The 17500-nt window shown below is 49.6% G+C and overlaps 1 protein-coding gene across 1 annotated transcript in view; it reads left to right on the forward strand.

The window, feature by feature from the left end:
* Positions 1-5: 5 nt before the first annotated feature.
* The window catches only part of LOC311124205 (protocadherin-7-like), a gene marked incomplete at both ends in the record, with an annotated part of 17946 nt that continues 451 nt past the window's right edge, over positions 6-17500 (forward strand). The window contains 4 exons of the mRNA XM_084198396.1: positions 6-64; positions 334-885; positions 1252-2434; positions 17148-17500. The exon at positions 17148-17500 is cut by the window's right edge and continues 451 nt beyond it. Coding sequence (XP_084054522.1) covers positions 6-64; positions 334-885; positions 1252-2434; positions 17148-17500 — 2147 coding nt within the window. The remainder of the gene's footprint in view (positions 65-333; positions 886-1251; positions 2435-17147) is intronic.

Raw genomic sequence — 17500 nt, forward strand, 5'->3', positions numbered from 1 at the left:
GGAACCCTCCTCGCTCCTCCCAGGCACTCCTCCGTGTCACCATCACCGACGTCAACGACAACAGGTAAGATGAAAACCTAGTCTAGTGAAAAGCAGGAGTTGACGCACACCCAAAAATGTTAGTAGAGGTGCTGACTAATTGAGAGTAAACTGTCTAAAATGTAGGCGTGGTTTACCCATTAAACTAAAAGGCTGGAATAGTAGCATCAGCAAAGAGCACCACAAGCTAAGCTAAATTAGCATAGAGCACCACTAGCTAAATTAGGTTGAAAAGCACAAACAATGTTATCTTCTGAATATATCGTATTTATTTGATTTCTTTATTGACAACAGCCCGCGCTTCGAGAGAGCCAACTATGAGGCCGAGATGGCGGAGAACGCGCCTCCCGGAACCCCCGTCCTGCAGGTGCGTGCTTCGGACCGCGATGTTGGTGTCAACGGGCAGGTGGAGTACGTCTTCGGCGCTGCCACGGAATCTGTCCGCCGCCTTCTCCGACTGGACGAGGCTACCGGTTGGCTGAGCGTCCTCCACAGGATCGACCGGGAGGAAGTGGCCCAGTTACGGTTCACGGTCACGGCGAGGGATCGCGGTCAGCCGCCGCGCACCGACCGGACGACCGTAGTCCTGGTGGTCCGGGATGAGAACGACAACGTTCCGGTCGTGGAGATACGGAAGATCGGACGGATCCTGGTGAGAGACGGAGTGGCACTGGTACCGGAGAATGTTCTGGTGGACACACCGGTGGCTCTGGTTCAGGTGTCAGACCGTGACCAGGGGGAGAACGGGGCGGTTACGTGCACGGTGGTCGGGGACGTACCGTTCACCCTGAAACCGGCGGGAGAAACGGGACTCCTGCCGCTGCCCGCGGACGACGCCTTCGACAGGTGACATGAAAACACAACACTATACACTTCTGATCCCTATTGATCTGTATAGAGGATTATTTAGACATTTGTTTGATTTTAATTTTTTAAGTAAAATTCAGAAAATTCCAGCATGGCGCACCAAGAGGCTGAATTAGTTTTGGAGCATCAAAGTACAGCACCATAATATAAACCTGACAGCTAACTACATTTATTTGAAAATCACAAAAATCACATACACAAAGAATGTTCATTTTAGCCATATAAATTCAACATTTTCTATATTTAAATGTTTCGATGTAACCCTCCTTCTACAGCAGGAAGTACTTATATTGACTCATTTGATTGTAATTTTTTTTATATTAATATTTAACCTTGTTTCCTCAGAAACCGTAAGAAGTACTTCCTCCACACGTCTGCCCTGTTGGACTACGAGGCCACTAAAGAGTATAGCGTGACCATCGTGGCGGTCGACTCCGGTTCCCCCTCTCTCTCCAGCAACAGCTCTCTCATGGTCAGGGTGGTCGACATCAACGACCACGCTCCAACCTTCGCCCAGGCCGTGGTCGAGGTCCACTTCGCCGAGAACAACCAACCGGGAGAGCGTGTGGTCACCGTGGTTGCGGCGGACGCCGATTCCGGCAAAAACGCAGAGATCGCGTATTCATTGGATACGTCCGTTAACGGCGTGTTCTATATTGATGCTGATAATGGGGATATCCGTGCGACGGGGGTTCTGGACCGGGAGGTCAGGGAGAGGTACGAGTTCCAGGTGATCGCCAGGGATAAGGGATCCCCCTCGCTGCAGGGGTCGGCCACGGTGGTAGTCATGGTGACCGACCGCAACGACAACGCTCCGAAGTTCGTCCAGGAAGTGTTCACGTTCTACGTGAAGGAGAACCTCCTCGCCAACAGCCCCGTCGGCATGGTAACGGTAACGGACGCGGATGAGGGCGAGAACGCAGAGCTGAGTCTTTTCGTAGAGATGGACGAAGACGAAGGAGAAGAGGGGGATGGAGAGGTGGAGGGAGGAAGAGGGGAGAAGAACAAGGGAGTAGAAGAAACCTTCTCCATAGAGAACAACACCGGGACGATCTTCTCCTCCGTGTCCTTTGACCGGGAACGCCGCTCCACCTACACCTTCCGCGTCCGGGCCGTCGACGGTGGAGCTCCGCGTCGCTCTGCAACAGCGACAGTCTCCCTCATCGTAACCGACGAGAACGACAACGCCCCCTCCGTGACCTCACCCACCAACGAATCCTACACCCTCCTCCCCCCGGCCTCCTCCACGCGGACCATCGTCAGAACCGTGGCCGCCTTGGACTCTGACTTTGGCCGCAATGCTGACCTGCGCTTCTCCCTGGTAGGAGGGAACCCCTTCAGGCTGTTTGAGATCGGCCTGGCCAGTGGAGTGATCACCGTGGCGGAGCCCTTAGAGAGGAGACACAGGGGGCTGCATCGCCTGGTGGTCAGGGTCAACGACAGCGGGGAACCATCGCTCTGCGCCACCGCGCTGGTCCACGTCTTCATCAATGAGAGTCTGGTCAACGCTACACTGGTGGACGCACAGGTAATTATCAATATGACTTTGGCTGTGTCCCAAATGGCACCCTATTCCCTATGAAGTGCACTAGCCGCCCCATTGGGCTCTGGTCAAATGTAGTGCATTATATAGGGAATAGGGTGCCAATTGGGACGCATTCATACTGTACATGCATACCTCTACTCTATTCCATTCCATTCTGACTTTGGTGACATTGAGTCCCATTTGTCAAGGGCATACTGTTCTATACAGGCTATATATACTTCTACTGCTCAATGGCTTAGAATGGGCCAATGCAATGCACCTCCCTATAATGGAATGGTAGGGATTGATTAGAACAATTTAGAATGGAATAGTATAACAAATGAGAATGGAATTCTAGAATGGAACAAATTAGAATGGAACAATAGAATGGAATAAATGAGAATGGAACAATAGAATGGTATGATGGAATGGGGCCGCTCAGAAAAGGCCATCGTTTCATCTTTTAATAAGAACAGTGTAGACCAGGCCAGAGCAATAGAGGGCAGACAAATGGATGGGTCAGCCCAACAATATCACACTTCATTCAACTACTCAAGGGCTTGATGATTAGTTAAAGTAGTTTAATCAGGTGTGCTAGTGTTGGGCTAGAACAAAAACGTGCAAGCTAGGGAGGCCCAAGAACTCAAGGTCTAAGTTGACGCGTGTAACTGCGGTCCAGAGTTTCTCCTGGTACAGGTTACAGGGTTAGGAAAACTCCTGGCTATGAAGATACAGTTGAAGTCGGAAGTTTACATACACTTAGGTTAGAGTCATTAAAACTCGTTTTTTTCAACCACTCCACTGATTTCTTGTTAACAAACTATAGTTTTGGCAAGTCGGTTAGGGTATCTACTTTGTGCATGACACAAGTTATTTTTCCAACAATTGTTTACAGACTTATAATTTACTGTATCACAATTCCAGTAGGTCAGAAGTTTACACACACTAAGTTGACTGTGCCTTTAAACAGCTTGGAAAATTCCAGAAAATTATGTCATGGCTTCTGATAGGCTAATTTACATCATTTGAGTCAATTGGAGGTGTACCTGTGGATGTATTTCAAGGCCTACCTTCAAACTCAGTACCTCTTTGCTTGACATCATGGGAAAATCAAAAACAATCAGCCAAGACCTCAGGAAAAAAATTGTAGACCTCCACAAGTCTGGTTCATCCTTGGGAGCAATTTCCAGACGCCTGAAGGTACCACGTTCATCTGTACAAACAATAGAACGAAGTATAAACACCATGGGACCACGCAGCCGTTATACCGCTCAGGAAGGAGACACGTTCTGTCTCCTAGAGATGCTCCAAAACCGCCATAAAAAAGCCAGACTACGGTTTGCAACTGCACATGGGGATAAAGATCGTACTTTTTGGAGAAATGTCCTCTGGTTTGATTAAACAAAATTAGAACTGGTTGGCCATAATGACCATCGTTTTGTTTGGAGGAAAAAGGGGGTGGCTTGCAAGCCGAAGAACACCATCCCAACCGTGAAGAACGGGGGTGGCAGCATCATGCTGTGGGGGTGCTTTGCTGCAGGAGGGACTGGTGCACTTCACAAAATCGATGGCATCATGAGGAAGGAAAATTATGTGGATATATTGAAGCAACATCTCAATACATCAGTCAGGAAGTTAAAGCTTGGTCGCAAATGGGTCTTGCAAATGGACAATGACCCCAAGCATACTTCCAAAGTTGTGGCAAAATGGCTTAAGGACAACAAAGTCAAGGTATTGGAGTGGCCATCACAAAGCCCTGACCTCAATCCTATAGAAAATTGGTGGGCAGAACTGAAAAAGCGTGTGCGAGCAAGGAGGCCTACAAACCTGACTCAGTTACACCAGCTCTGTCAGGAGGAATGGGCCAATATTCACCCAACTTATTGTGGGAAGCTTGTGGAAGGCTACCTGAAACGTTTGACCCAAGTTAAACCATTTAAAGGCAATGCTACCAAATACTATGTATATGTGTATGTAAACTTCTGACCCACTGGGAATGCGATGGAAGAAATACAATCTGAAATAAATCATTCTCTTTACTATTATTCTGACATTTCACATTCTTAAAATAAAATGATGATCCTAACTGACCTAAGACAGGGAATTTTTACTAGGATTAAAAGTCAGGAATTGTGAAAAACTGAGTTTAAATATATTGTAAACTTCTGACTTCAACTGTACATTTCCATCTAGCTTCTCATTGGCCTACATGTGACTCCTACTGATAAAAAGAGTTGAGTCATTTTCTGCTGCGTTGCCATTTCATTCACTAATCACTTTGGCATCCTTCTACTATCACACACACACACACACACACACACACACACACACACACACACACACACACACACACACACACACACACACACACCTTTGGCATCCTTCCACTATCACACACACACACACACACACACACACACACACACACACACACACACACACACACACACACACACCTTTGGCATCATTCCACTATCACACACACACACACACACACACACACACACACACACACACACACCTTTGGCATCATTCCACTGTCAGAGAGAGTTCCTTATGAGATGGATGTAGTAACACAAGCATTTCACTGCATCATCTGTGTCCGCGACCAATAAACTTTGATTTGATGTCCTTCTAGTCCATGACTGTATATTAAGAGCTGTGCTCTATTGGGCTGTTCCAGTCAAACTAAACTGTCCATGGTGTAATGTAGAGGGCTTCTAGATTACAACATGCTTCAACACATCACAATCCATTGTTCCATAGAATCATACTATCATTCCATTGTGTTCTGGTCCCCTTCTACCGTTCTATTGCAATCAAATGTCTGGTTCTTGTCACGGTTCAGACAGACGACCAGAGGACCACAATTGCGTCACACCAGAAAGTTTATTAAAACTTAAGGGAAAAGGGAAATAGGGAGTGAATGAAGGCTCCAGGGGTAACAGGGATCCCGTCCAATGTGCTGGGTCTGTGCCCCCCCCAGTGGCAGCGATGCGTCCTATGAAGCCGGTGGTGGGTGGTCCAGAAGTCCTGGGAGGGGGAGACACAGACACAACAGGGCGGAATGAAACAAGGCAGCAGTACAGTTCAAGGGAAATCCAAAATACGTAGTAGCAAGGCAGAAGGCTGGTCAGAGTTACCGGGATTGAAGAGTAGTCAGGAGTCGTTATGGCAGAAGCAGGTCTGGATCTCCTGGGGCAGAAGAGTATCCAAAAATCAGGCAGGTCCGGGGTCACAAAACCAGGGTGAGCCAGAAGCGCGAGCAAACAGGTTCCGGGTGTGAGCTTTGCAGACGATCTGACACCGGAGAGCTGAAAGACAGGGCCTTAAATACTGGGAGAGGTAGTGGGTAATGCAGCGCAGCTGGCAGAGTAATTAGAGCAGAGCAGAGCAGGGACAGGTGGAGCTAGTTAGGCTGAGTAGAGAGAGTGGTGAGCAGAGTGGAAGAAAATTAAGGTGGTAACCCGGTGGAGTGAGAGGCTCATGACAGAACCCCCCCCCCAAGGGACGGCCCCAGAAGTCCCAAGAGCAACACCACGCCGGGCGGGAGGAGGGGAGCCGGAGGAGGGCTAGAACTCCTCCGAACGGTCCGAGTGAACGTCCTCATCCTCGGAGGAAGCCGGAGGGCCGTGGTCGGGAGATGGGACAGGTCCCGAGACAGGATCAGGCACAGGACAGGAAGCCGAGCGGGCAGGACGGTTAGGGACCCCTCTGGGGCGGCCCCTACGGATTGCAGGTTGATCAGGATGCCGTTGGTGGAAAGCGGTGATGAGAGTCCTATCCACAATCCGACTAGCTGGCACCCAGGTCCTTTCCTCCGGTCCATAGCCCTCCCAGTCAATGAGGTACTGGAGACCCCTACCCCTCCGTCTGGACCGAAGCAGGCGGCGGACGGTGTAAACCAGACCACCATCGACGAGCCGTGGAGGAGGAGGACAAGGCGCAGCAGGGACCAGCGGACTCTCATGGATGGGCTTAATCTTAGACACATGGAAAGTGGGGTGCACCCTCAGGGAATTAGGCAGTTGGAGCCGGACAGCAGTTGGGCTAATCACTCTTATGATAGGGAATGGGCCAATGAACCGAGGTGCCAGCTTCTGCGACTCCACCCTGAGTGGCAGGTTCCTCGATGACAACCACACCCTTTGACCAACATGGTAGGTGGGAGCAGGAATTCTCCGACGGTTGGCCCCGGTAGTGTAGCTGGCAACGGATCTGAGGAGTGTGGCTCGGGCTTGTGACCAGGTGCGGCGACATCGACGGGCAAAAGCAAGTGCAGATGGGCAAGTAACCTCCTCTTCCTGGCTGGCAAATAGAGGAGGCTGGTATCCATAAACACATTGGAAAGGGGACATACCGATGGCAGAGCAGGTCAGAGAATTGTGTGCGTACTCCACCCATGTCAATTGCTGCGACCAGGAGTGGGGGTTGCGTGAAGTCATGCATCGCAGTGCCTTCTCGAGCTCCTGATTAGCCCGCTCTGACTGCCCATTGGATTGGGGATGGAATCCGGAAGTCAGACTGACTGTGGCTCCCAGCAGGTGACAGAACTCCTTCCAAAAAGCGGAGGAGAATTGTGGACCACGGTCAGAAACTACATCCTTTGGCAGTCCGTGGATCCGGAAGACGTGTTCCAGGACCACCTGGGCGGTCTCCTTGGCGGTTGGGAGCTTGGGGAGGGGAATGAAGTGTGCCATCTTGCTGAAACGGTCAACTATGGTGAGAATGACGGTCATGCCACTTGAAGGGGGCAGCCCCGTGACAAAGTCAAGGGCGATGTGAGACCAGGGACGTCTGGGCACAGGCAGGGGCTGCAGCAATCCGGCTGGGGGCTGGCAGGACGACTTGTGTTGGTTGCAGATGGGGCAGGCTTGGACGAATTCCCGTACATCCTTTCTCAGAGAGGGCCACCAGAACCTCTGGGCGAGCAGGTTGTAAGTGCGGGTGGAGCCAGGGTGACAAGCTAGGCGGGAGTCATGTCCCCACTGAACGACCTGGGACCTCAGGTCTTCGGGGACAAAAAGGCGGTCAGCTGGGCAAGTGCTGGGACCTGGCTGGTTACGGAGAGCCTCCAGCACCTGTTCCTCAACAGCCCAGGTCAGAGCTGCAACGATGCAGGGACTTGGCAGAATCGACACAGGGTCCTTGGAGGGGGTGTCATCCTTCTGGAATTGACGGGAGAGGGCGTCTGGCTTGGTGTTGCGTGATCCAGGCCGGTATGACAGAGTGAAATTAAACCTGGTGAAGAACAGGGCCCAGCGGGACTGCCTGGAGTTCAACCGTTTGGCCGTGCGGATGTACTCCAAGTTCTTATGATCGGTCCAAACGAGAAATGGAATGGTGGACCCCTCCAGCCAGTGACGCCACTCCTCCAAGGCAAGCTTCACAGCCAGCAGCTCACGGTTCCCTATGTCGTAATTGCACTCAGAGGGGGACAACCGACGTGAGAAAAAGGCACAGGGATGGAGCTTCCTATCCTCCGCAGCCCACTGAGAAATCACAGCACCAACTCCCACATCCGAGGCGTCCACCTCCACAATGAATTGCCGGTCCACATCAGGCATCTGGAGGATGGGAGCGGAGGTGAACCTCACCTTGAGGGTACTGAAGGCTTTGTCGGCTGCTGGGGTCCAGGTGAAGGGTTGCTTGGTGCTGGTTAGAGCAGTGAGAGGGGCAGCAACGGTACTGTAGTTCCGGATAAACTTTCTATAGAAGTTAGCAAACCCCAGAAACTGTTGCAGCTTCTTTCTGTTCTCCGGAACTGGCCATGAAGTGACTGCTGATACTTTGGCAGGATCCATTTGGATACTTCCCTCTGCCACTATGTACCCCAGGAAGGCCACTGTCTTGACGTGAAACTCACATTTCTCTGCCTAGGCGTAGAGGGAATTCTCCAGAAGACGATGAAGGACTTGCTGGACATGGCGGGTGTGTTCAGACAGGTTTCTGGAGTAGATTAAGATGTCATCCAGGTAAACGAAGACAAACTTGTTTAACATGTCCCGCAGTACATCATTCACTAGAGCCTGGAACACAGCAGGAGCATTGGTGAGGCCAAAAGGCATAACCAGATACTCGTAGTGGCCTGTTGGTGTATTGAATGCGGTTTTCCATTCATCTCCCTCCCGGATCCGCACTAGGTGGTAAGCGTTTCTGAGATCCAACTTGGTAAAAACAGTGGCTCCCTGGAGCAACTCAAAAGCAGAGGTGAGCAGAGGCAGAGGGTAACGGTTTTTCACTGTGATGTCGTTGAGTCCCCTGTAGTCGATGCAGGGGCGAAGAGATCCGTCCTTCTTCCCCACAAAGAAGAAGCCAGCACCAGCAGGAGATGAAGATGAACGGATTAATCCTGCGGACAGAGAGCCATTGATGTAGTCCTCCATGGACTTTCTTTCAGGAGCAGACAACGAATAAAGACGACCCTTTGGAGGGGCTGTTCCAGGGAGGAGGTCGATGGCACAGTCGTACGGTCGGTGAGGGGGCAGAGATGTGGCTCTTGCTTTGTTAAACACCTCTCTGAGACCATGGTAGCATTCTGGGACATTGGAGAGGTCAGGAGCGGAGTTAGTAGGTACTGGCCGAGGGGGTAGTGCGGCAGCAAGCAGGCAGGTTCGGTGGCAGTCCTCTCCCCACTCCCTGATCACCCCGGTCACCCAGTCGAGCTGAGGGTTGTGCCGGCGGAGCCATGGGTAACCCAGGATGAGGGGTTGGCCTGGAGAGGGGAGCAGGTGAAACTGGATAGTTTCTTGATGGTTTCCGGACAGACCCATCGAGACCGGGGCCGTGACATGAGTGACCGATCCGAGTAAGTGTCCGTCCAGTGCCCGGGCAGGAATAGGAGGTGTCAAACGGAGGTTCTCCAGTCCCAGTTGGCGTGCCAGCTTGATGTCCATTATGTTGGCTTCGGCGCCAGAATCCACCAGAGCAGCCAGGGTGTGAGTTGAGTCAGAGAGGCGGAGGTGAACTTGCAGCAGGGGTTTGCGGTCGGAGGACTGGATGGTCATTGAACTCAACCGGACTCCCCCTATGCCCGGTGAGCTTCGACCCTTTAAAGGGCAGGTTACCACACGATGTCCATCACCTCCACAATAGAGGCAGAGGTTTGAGGTGAAGCGGCGCTGGCGCTCTGCAGGAGTGAGAGAGGCTCGCCCAATCTCCCTAGGCTCAGACTGATCAAGCTGACCTGGGTGAGTGGCAGTAGATGACAGGAGCCCAGTCGGATCTCTCCGAATGCCGGTAGTAGGTGGACCTTGGCGCCCCCTCTCACGACGACGGGTCTGTATCCTTCTGTCGATCCTGACAGTCAGTGCGATGGCTTCATCAAGAGTGGAAGGCAGTTCATGGGAGACCAACTCGTCCTTGATATAGTCAGCCAAACTATGGAAGAACGCGTCCACCAACGATGGTGTGTTCCAAGAACTTCGTCTAGCCAGGGTTCGGAAGTCGATGGAATGGTCTGCGACTGTACGTCTGCCTTGTCGAATACTGAACAGTTCACGAGACGCCTCTGCGGTTGGTGAATCCAGGTCAAACACCTTCAGCATCTCCTCAGCAAACAGGTCGAAGGTTGCACATGCGGGGGTTTGACGTTCGAACTCTGCTGTTCCCCAGAGTCGAGCTCGGCCCGTCAGGTGAGTGATGGCATACCCAACTTTAGCCCCCTCCGTGGCGAAGGTCCTTGGCTGCAAGGAGAACTGAAGTCGGCAGCTAGTCAGGAATGGCCGGACCTGGGTTGAATCGCCGTTGAACCGCTCGGGGTTTCCAATCTTGGGTTCCGGAGCAGCGGCTGCAATGACCGGGGCAGGTAACTCGGGGGCAGGGCTGGTGGGCAGACTGGCTGGGGTAAGGTTGGTGAGGAGTTGAATGATCATGGCGAGTTGTTGTTGCTGTTGCTGGAACTGCTGCTCATGCTCATCGGTTTCCATGTCGGGGAAAGTGTGCGCTGAGTCCATAATGGTCAGATCGTACTGTCACGGTTCAGACAGACGACCAGAGGACCACAATTGCGTCACACCAGAAAGTTTATTAAAACTTAAGGGAAAAGGGAAGTAGGGAGTGAATGAAGGCTCCAGGGGTAACAGGGATCCCGTCCAATGTGCTGGGTCTGTGCCCCCCCCAGTGGCAGTGATGCGTCCTATGAAGCCGGTGGTGGGTGGTCCAGAAGTCCTGGGAGGGGGAGACACAGACACAACAGGGCGGAATGAAACAAGGCAGCAGTACAGTTCAAGGGAAATCCAAAATACGTAGTAGCAAGGCAGAAGGCTGGTCAGAGTTACCGGGATTGAAGAGTAGTCAGGAGTCGTTATGGCAGAAGCAGGTCTGGATCTCCTGGGGCAGAAGAGTATCCAAAAATCAGGCAGGTCCGGGGTCACAAAACCAGGGTGAGCCAGAAGCGCGAGCAAACAGGTTCCGGGTGTGAGCTTTGCAGACGATCTGACACCGGAGAGCTGAAAGACAGGGCCTTAAATACTGGGAGAGGTAGTGGGTAATGCAGCGCAGCTGGCAGAGTAATTAGAGCAGAGCAGAGCAGGGACAGGTGGAGCTAGTTAGGCTGAGTAGAGAGAGTGGTGAGCAGAGTGGAAGAAAATTAAGGTGGTAACCCGGTGGAGTGAGAGGCTCATGACAGTTCTAAGCCGGGGCTTCTCATGTCCGGTTCTTTCCGTGGCCCACGTAACCTGTCCCAGGCATAACTCTGTGCCCCAGTTAATAGGCTTCAACTTGGACCTGGAGTTCTCCTTCATTTTCAGCCATAACAAGGGCCCAGGGTATTTCATGTTTAGGTCACATGGTAATGAATAACTCCTGGCCCTAAAACTACACCGCTAGCTATCGCTACATGGCTAGCTAAAGCTACACGCTAGCTAAAGCTGCAACTCTAGGTCAAACTACACCGCTAGCTATCGCTACATGGCTAGCTAAAGCTACACGCTAGCTAAAGCTGCAACTCTAGCTAAAACTACACCGCTAGCTATCGCTACATGGCTAGCTAAAGCTACACGCTAGCTAAAGCTGCAACTCTAGCTAAAACTACACCGCTAGCTATCGCTACATGGCTAGCTATCGCTACATGGCTAGCTATCGCTACATGGCTAGCTAAAGCTACACGCTAGCTAAAGCTGCAACTCTAGCTAAAACTACACCGCTAGCTATCGCTACATGGCTAGCTATCGCTACATGGCTAGCTAAAGCTGCAACTCTAGCTAAAACTACACCGCTAGCTATTCATTGTATCTATATCAAGAGAGGCACTACCTGCAGAGTGAAAGGGTTCTGGTGTTTAAAGCTAAGCAGTACAAACCTTGGTGCAGCAGAGTGGAAGACTCCTGGGGGAGCTGGGGAGGGAGGGAGGGAGGGATGTGACAGGGTGGATGATGAGGCACTGCTAGATCTAAAGTGGTAGTGCTGCACTCTCCTGTTGAACACAGGGAGATGTGCGTGCACGCACACACACACACACACACACACACACATACACACAGGAGTGCAGTAATGCGCACACTTACATTTTGCAGAAAAACGCATACACACACACCTAGCACCCACCTAGCAGATACACATACACACACATAGCAGACACACACACACACACAGTGTGCTAGAGGCATGCTCAGCAGAATGTGAATGGGACAGAAGAAGACTGCAGAACAGAGGAAAACAGAGCAGAGGAGAATGGAGGAGAACACAGAACAGAGAATAACAGAACAGAGGAGAACAGAGAACAGAACAGAGGAGACCAGAACAAAGAAGAACAGAACAGAGGAGAACAGAGAACAGAGGAGAACAGAACAGAAGAGAACAGAACAGAGAAGAGCAGAACAGAGGAGAACAGAACAGAAGAGAACAGAGGAAAACAGATCAGAACAGAGGAGATCAGAGAACAGAGCAGAGAACAGAGGAGAACAGAGGAGAACAGAGCAGAGGAGAACAGAGAACAGAGGAGAACAGAGAACAGAGAACAGAGAACAGAAGAGAACAGAGGAGAACAGAGAACAGAGGAGAACAGAGAACAGAGGAGAACAGAGAACAGAGGAGACCAGAACAGAGGAGAACAGAACAGAGGAGAACAGAGAACAGAGGAGAACAGAGAACAGAAGAGAACAGAGAACAGAACAGAGGAGAACACAGAACAGAACAGAGGAGAACAGAACAAAGAAGAACAGAACAGAGAAGAGCAGAACAGAGGAGAACAGAACAGAAGAGAACAGAGGAAAACAGATCAGAACAGAGGAGATCAGAGAACAGAGCAGAGAACAGAGGAGAACAGAGCAGAGAACAGAGGAGAACAGAGCAGAGGAGAACAGAGAACAGAGGAGAACAGAGAACAGAGAACAGAAGAGAACAGAGGAGAACAGAGAACAGAGAACAGAGGAGAACAGAGAACAGAGGAGAACAGAGAACAGAGGAGAACAGAACAGAGGAGAACAGAACAGAGGAGAACAGAGAACAGAGAACAGAACAGAAGAGAACAGAACCAGGCAACAGCAGAACAATAGAATGGAACTGAGAAAAGGGGCCCAATGGAACCAATATACTGCTCAAAAAAACTAAGGGAACACTTAAACAACACAATGTAACTCCAAGTCAATCAAACTGTCCACTTAGGAAGCAACACTGATTGACAATACATTTCACATGCTGTTGTGCAAATGGAATAGACAACAGGTGGAAATTAGAGGCAATTAGCAAGACACCCCCAAGTGGTTCTGCAGGTGGTGACCACAGACCACTTCTCAGTTCCTATGCTTCCTGGCTGATGTTTTGGTCACTTTTGAATGCTGGCGGTGCTTTCACTCTAGTGGTAGCATGAGACGGAGTCAACAACCCACACAAGTGGCTCAGGTAGTGCAGCTCATCCAGGATGGCACATCAATGCGAGCTGTGGCAAGAAGGTTTGCTGTGTCTGTCAGCGTAGTGTCCAGAGCATGGAGGCGCTACCAGGAGACAGGCCAGTACATCAGGAGACGTGGAGGAGGCCGTAGGAGGGCAACAACCCAGCAGCAGGACCGCTACCTCCGCCTTTGTGCAAGGAGGAGCAGGAGGAGCACTGCCAGAGCCCTGCAAAATGACCTCCAGCAGGCCACAAATGTGCATGTGTCTGCTCAAACGGTCAGAAACAGACTCCATGAGGGTGGTATGAGGGCCCGACGTCCACAGGTGGGGGTTGTGCTTACAGCCCAACACCGTGCAGGACGTTTGACATTTGCCAGAGAACACCAAGATTGGCAAATTTGCCACTGGCGCCTTGTGCTCCTCACAGATGAAAGCAGGTTCACACTGAGCACATGTGACAGACGTGACAGAGTCTGGAGACACCGTGGAGAACGTTCTGCTGCCTGCAACATCCTCCAGCATGACCGGTTTGGCGGTGGGTCTGTCATGGTGTGGGGTGGCATTTCTTTGGGGGGCCGCACAGCCCTCCATGTGCTCGCCAGAGGTAGCCTGACTGCCATTAGGTACTGAGATGAGATCCTCAGACCCCTTGTGAGACCATATGCTGGTGCGGTTGGCCCTGGGTTCCACCTAATGCAAGACAATGCTAGACCTCATGTGGCTGGAGTGTGTCAGCAGTTCCTGCAAGAGGAAGGCATTGATGCTATGGACTGGCCCGCGCGTTCCCCAGACCTGAATCCAATTGAGCACATCTGGGACATCATGTCTCGCTCCATCCACCAACGCCACGTTGCACCACAGACTGTCCAGGAGTTGGCGGATGCTTTAGTCCAGGTCTGGGAGGAGATCCCTCAGGAGACCATCCGCCACCTCATCAGGAGCATGCCCAGGCGTTGTAGGGAGGTCATACAGGCACGTGGAGGCCACACACACTACTGAGCCTCATTTTGACTTGTTTTAAGGACATAACATCAAAGTTGGATCAGCCTGTAGTGTGGTTTTCCACTTTAATTTTGAGGGTGACTCCAAATCCAGACTTCCATGGGTTGATACATTTGATTTCCATTGATCATTTTTGTGTGATTTTGTTGTCAGCACATTCAACTATGTAAAGAAAAAAGTATTTAATAAGATTATTTCATCCATTCAGATCTAGGATGTGTTGTTTAAGTGTTCCCTTTATTTTTTTGAGCAGTGTAATATAATCTACTTAAACAATAAAATGTTAGCCTAACCAAGTTCATTCAATGATGTCAATGTATTGTATTTATTTAGCCAGGATAGTCCACTCTGTAACAGTTGTCACTGTTTTCCATTGAGTCCTTTAAAAAAAAGTTATTTACTGAATGTAATGCAGTGAAACAATAGACCAGTTAAACCAACCACTGTTAAAAACTCTTGAACCAAGACAATAGAATCTACTAAGACAATATAATCTACTAAGACAATAGAATCTACTAAGACAATAGAATCTACTAAGACAATAGAATCTACTAAGACAATAGAATCTATTGTATTGTAAAACTATAGAACAGCTTGCAAAAAAAAAAAACACTCTCAAACTCTTGAACAAGAGAGAGAGATGGGATAATGTGTGAATGTTATATTGAGTGTTGTAGGAATATTGTGTCAATGTTGTAGATCTGAAGTGCTACTTTGTCAGAGTGATCAGAGTGATTGGGCAGACAGTAATAAAAGCAGTCTCAGCAGATAATCATTTAATACTATATTATCTAAATTATTAAAATGGCATTCAACTATTCTATTTAATGGAACATAAAAGAGGATTCAAATGCTAACTCATCATTTACACACACACACAGACACACAGACACACACACAGACAGACTCACACAGACATACACACACCAGTCAATGGGAAGGGGATATTGTATGATTGTAATTCCCAGCCCTGACAGCACGAAATAGAAAATTAATTTACTGTACAGTGTGTGTGTGTGTGTGTGGTGTGTGTGTGGTGTGTGTGTGTCTGTGTGTATGTGTATGTGTATGTGTGGTGTGTGTGTGTGTGTGTGTGTGTGTATGTGTGGTGTGTGTGTGTGTGTGTGTGTGTGTGTATGTGTGGTGTGTGTGTGTGTGTATGTGTGGTGTGTGTGTGTGTGTGTGTGTATGTGTGGTGTGTGTGTGTGTGTGTGTGTGTCTAATGGGTCTCTCCATATGTAGCTACTGTGTATTGATTGTCTGTGATGGCAGATTCTATGCTGCATTACGACCATCCTCTATCCTAACTACTCTGACTGACCCTGATACACACACACACACACACACACACACACACAGAGACACACACACACACACACACACACACACACACACACACAGACACACACACACACACACACACACACACACACACACACACACACACACACACACACACACACACACACACACATACAGACACACACACACACACACAACTCACTGCTCTGATTGACCCCATTTCCATCTGTTGGGTCCCTAACCAGTAATGACAGTGTACCGTTACCCACGATCTGTCTATCTGTTGTTACTGACCTTACCATGTCCCTAACCAGTACTGACCTTATCATGTCTCTAACCAGTACTGACCTTACCATGTCCCTAACCAGTACTGACCTTATCATGTCTCTAACCAGTACTGACCTTACCATGTCTCTAACCAGTACTGACCTTACCAGGTCCCTAACCAGTACTGACCTTATCATGTCTCTAACCAGTACTGACCTTATCATGTCCCTAACCATACCATATCATCACCATACTGAGGGACCTCACCATACCATATCATCACCATACTGAGGGACCTCACCATACCATATTATCACCATACTGAGAGACCTCACCATACCATATTATCACCACACTGAGAGACCTCACCATATCATATTATCACCATACTGAGGGACCTCACCATACCATATTATCACCATACTGAGGGACCTCACCATACCATATTATCACCATACTGAGGGACCTCACCATACCATATTATCACCATACTGAGGGACCTCACCATACCATATTATCACCATACTGAGGGACCTCACCATACCATATTATCACCATACTGAGGGACCTCAGCATACCATATTATCACCATACTGAGGGACCTCACCATACCATATTATCACCATACTGAGGAACCGGTACGATATGTATTGCGATTCTCACGATTCTGTATGTATTGCAGTTTGATGTTCCAAACATATTGCTCACTATATGTCTGCTGCAGAGAGACAAGAGAGAGCCATGAGAAAATGAGTTTTGATCAGTCATGGAAATAAAAGTGCTGAAACATGTTTCACTATTTAAAAAGAAGATGGAGAACAAGCTATAGGATGAAAAATACTGGAATTTTGGTGCAGGTACAGACGATTAGAGCTAGCTAACGCTACCTAGCATTTATTTTATTTAAAAATAATAATCGATACCTGAAGTCAAATATTGATATAATATAGTCCAAAATAATATTGTGATATGTAAGTGTATTGATTTTCTCCCCCTCTGTCACTAGGTGTTTTCTAGTCTAACCACTCTGACGTTATAATGCAAAACATAGTAACTACCTAATTGTTTTTACTGCAAAATCTGACTTCAAAGTATTTTTCTGTCTGGACAGATAGACATTTCTGATACACCATTATATATTCTGATCAACTGGCTTGTTCTTGTGTCAGGAAACTAAATACCACATTCATCAGATAATATACTTGGCCATTACAACAGATCAAAGAGTTTCGCCTTTGTAGGGCAGAGTAGTGATTTACAATGTCTGAACTTCTCTACCTCAACCCTTTAATCTTTTATCTCCCCTCTCTAGGTGGCTCGTAGTCTGGCCGCCCCTCTCTCCCTGGACATCGCGGGCGACCCCGACAGCGAGCGAGCGTTGGGGAAACAGCGCCTCTCGGTAGCCATCGGTGTCCTGGCGGGCGCCGCCGCAGTCATCCTGGTCATCCTCCTAGTGGTGATGGCCCGCCAGTGTGGCGCCCAGGGCAAGAACGGATACGAGGCCGGGAAGAAAGAACCAGAGGAGGACTTCTTTAGCCCTCAACCGGCCCTGCCAGTAACCAGGGGAGGAACGTTGGACCGCGGACGGAAGCCCCGCAGGGACAAACGGAACGGAGGCGCTGGAGGAGCCGGAGCCAGTAATAAAACTGAACGGCCACTCTACAA

The sequence above is a fragment of the Coregonus lavaretus genome (assembly GCF_964263955.1).
Source record: "Coregonus lavaretus genome assembly, contig: HAP1_SCAFFOLD_8243, whole genome shotgun sequence".
In the NCBI taxonomy this organism is placed as follows: Eukaryota; Metazoa; Chordata; class Actinopteri; order Salmoniformes; family Salmonidae; genus Coregonus; species Coregonus lavaretus.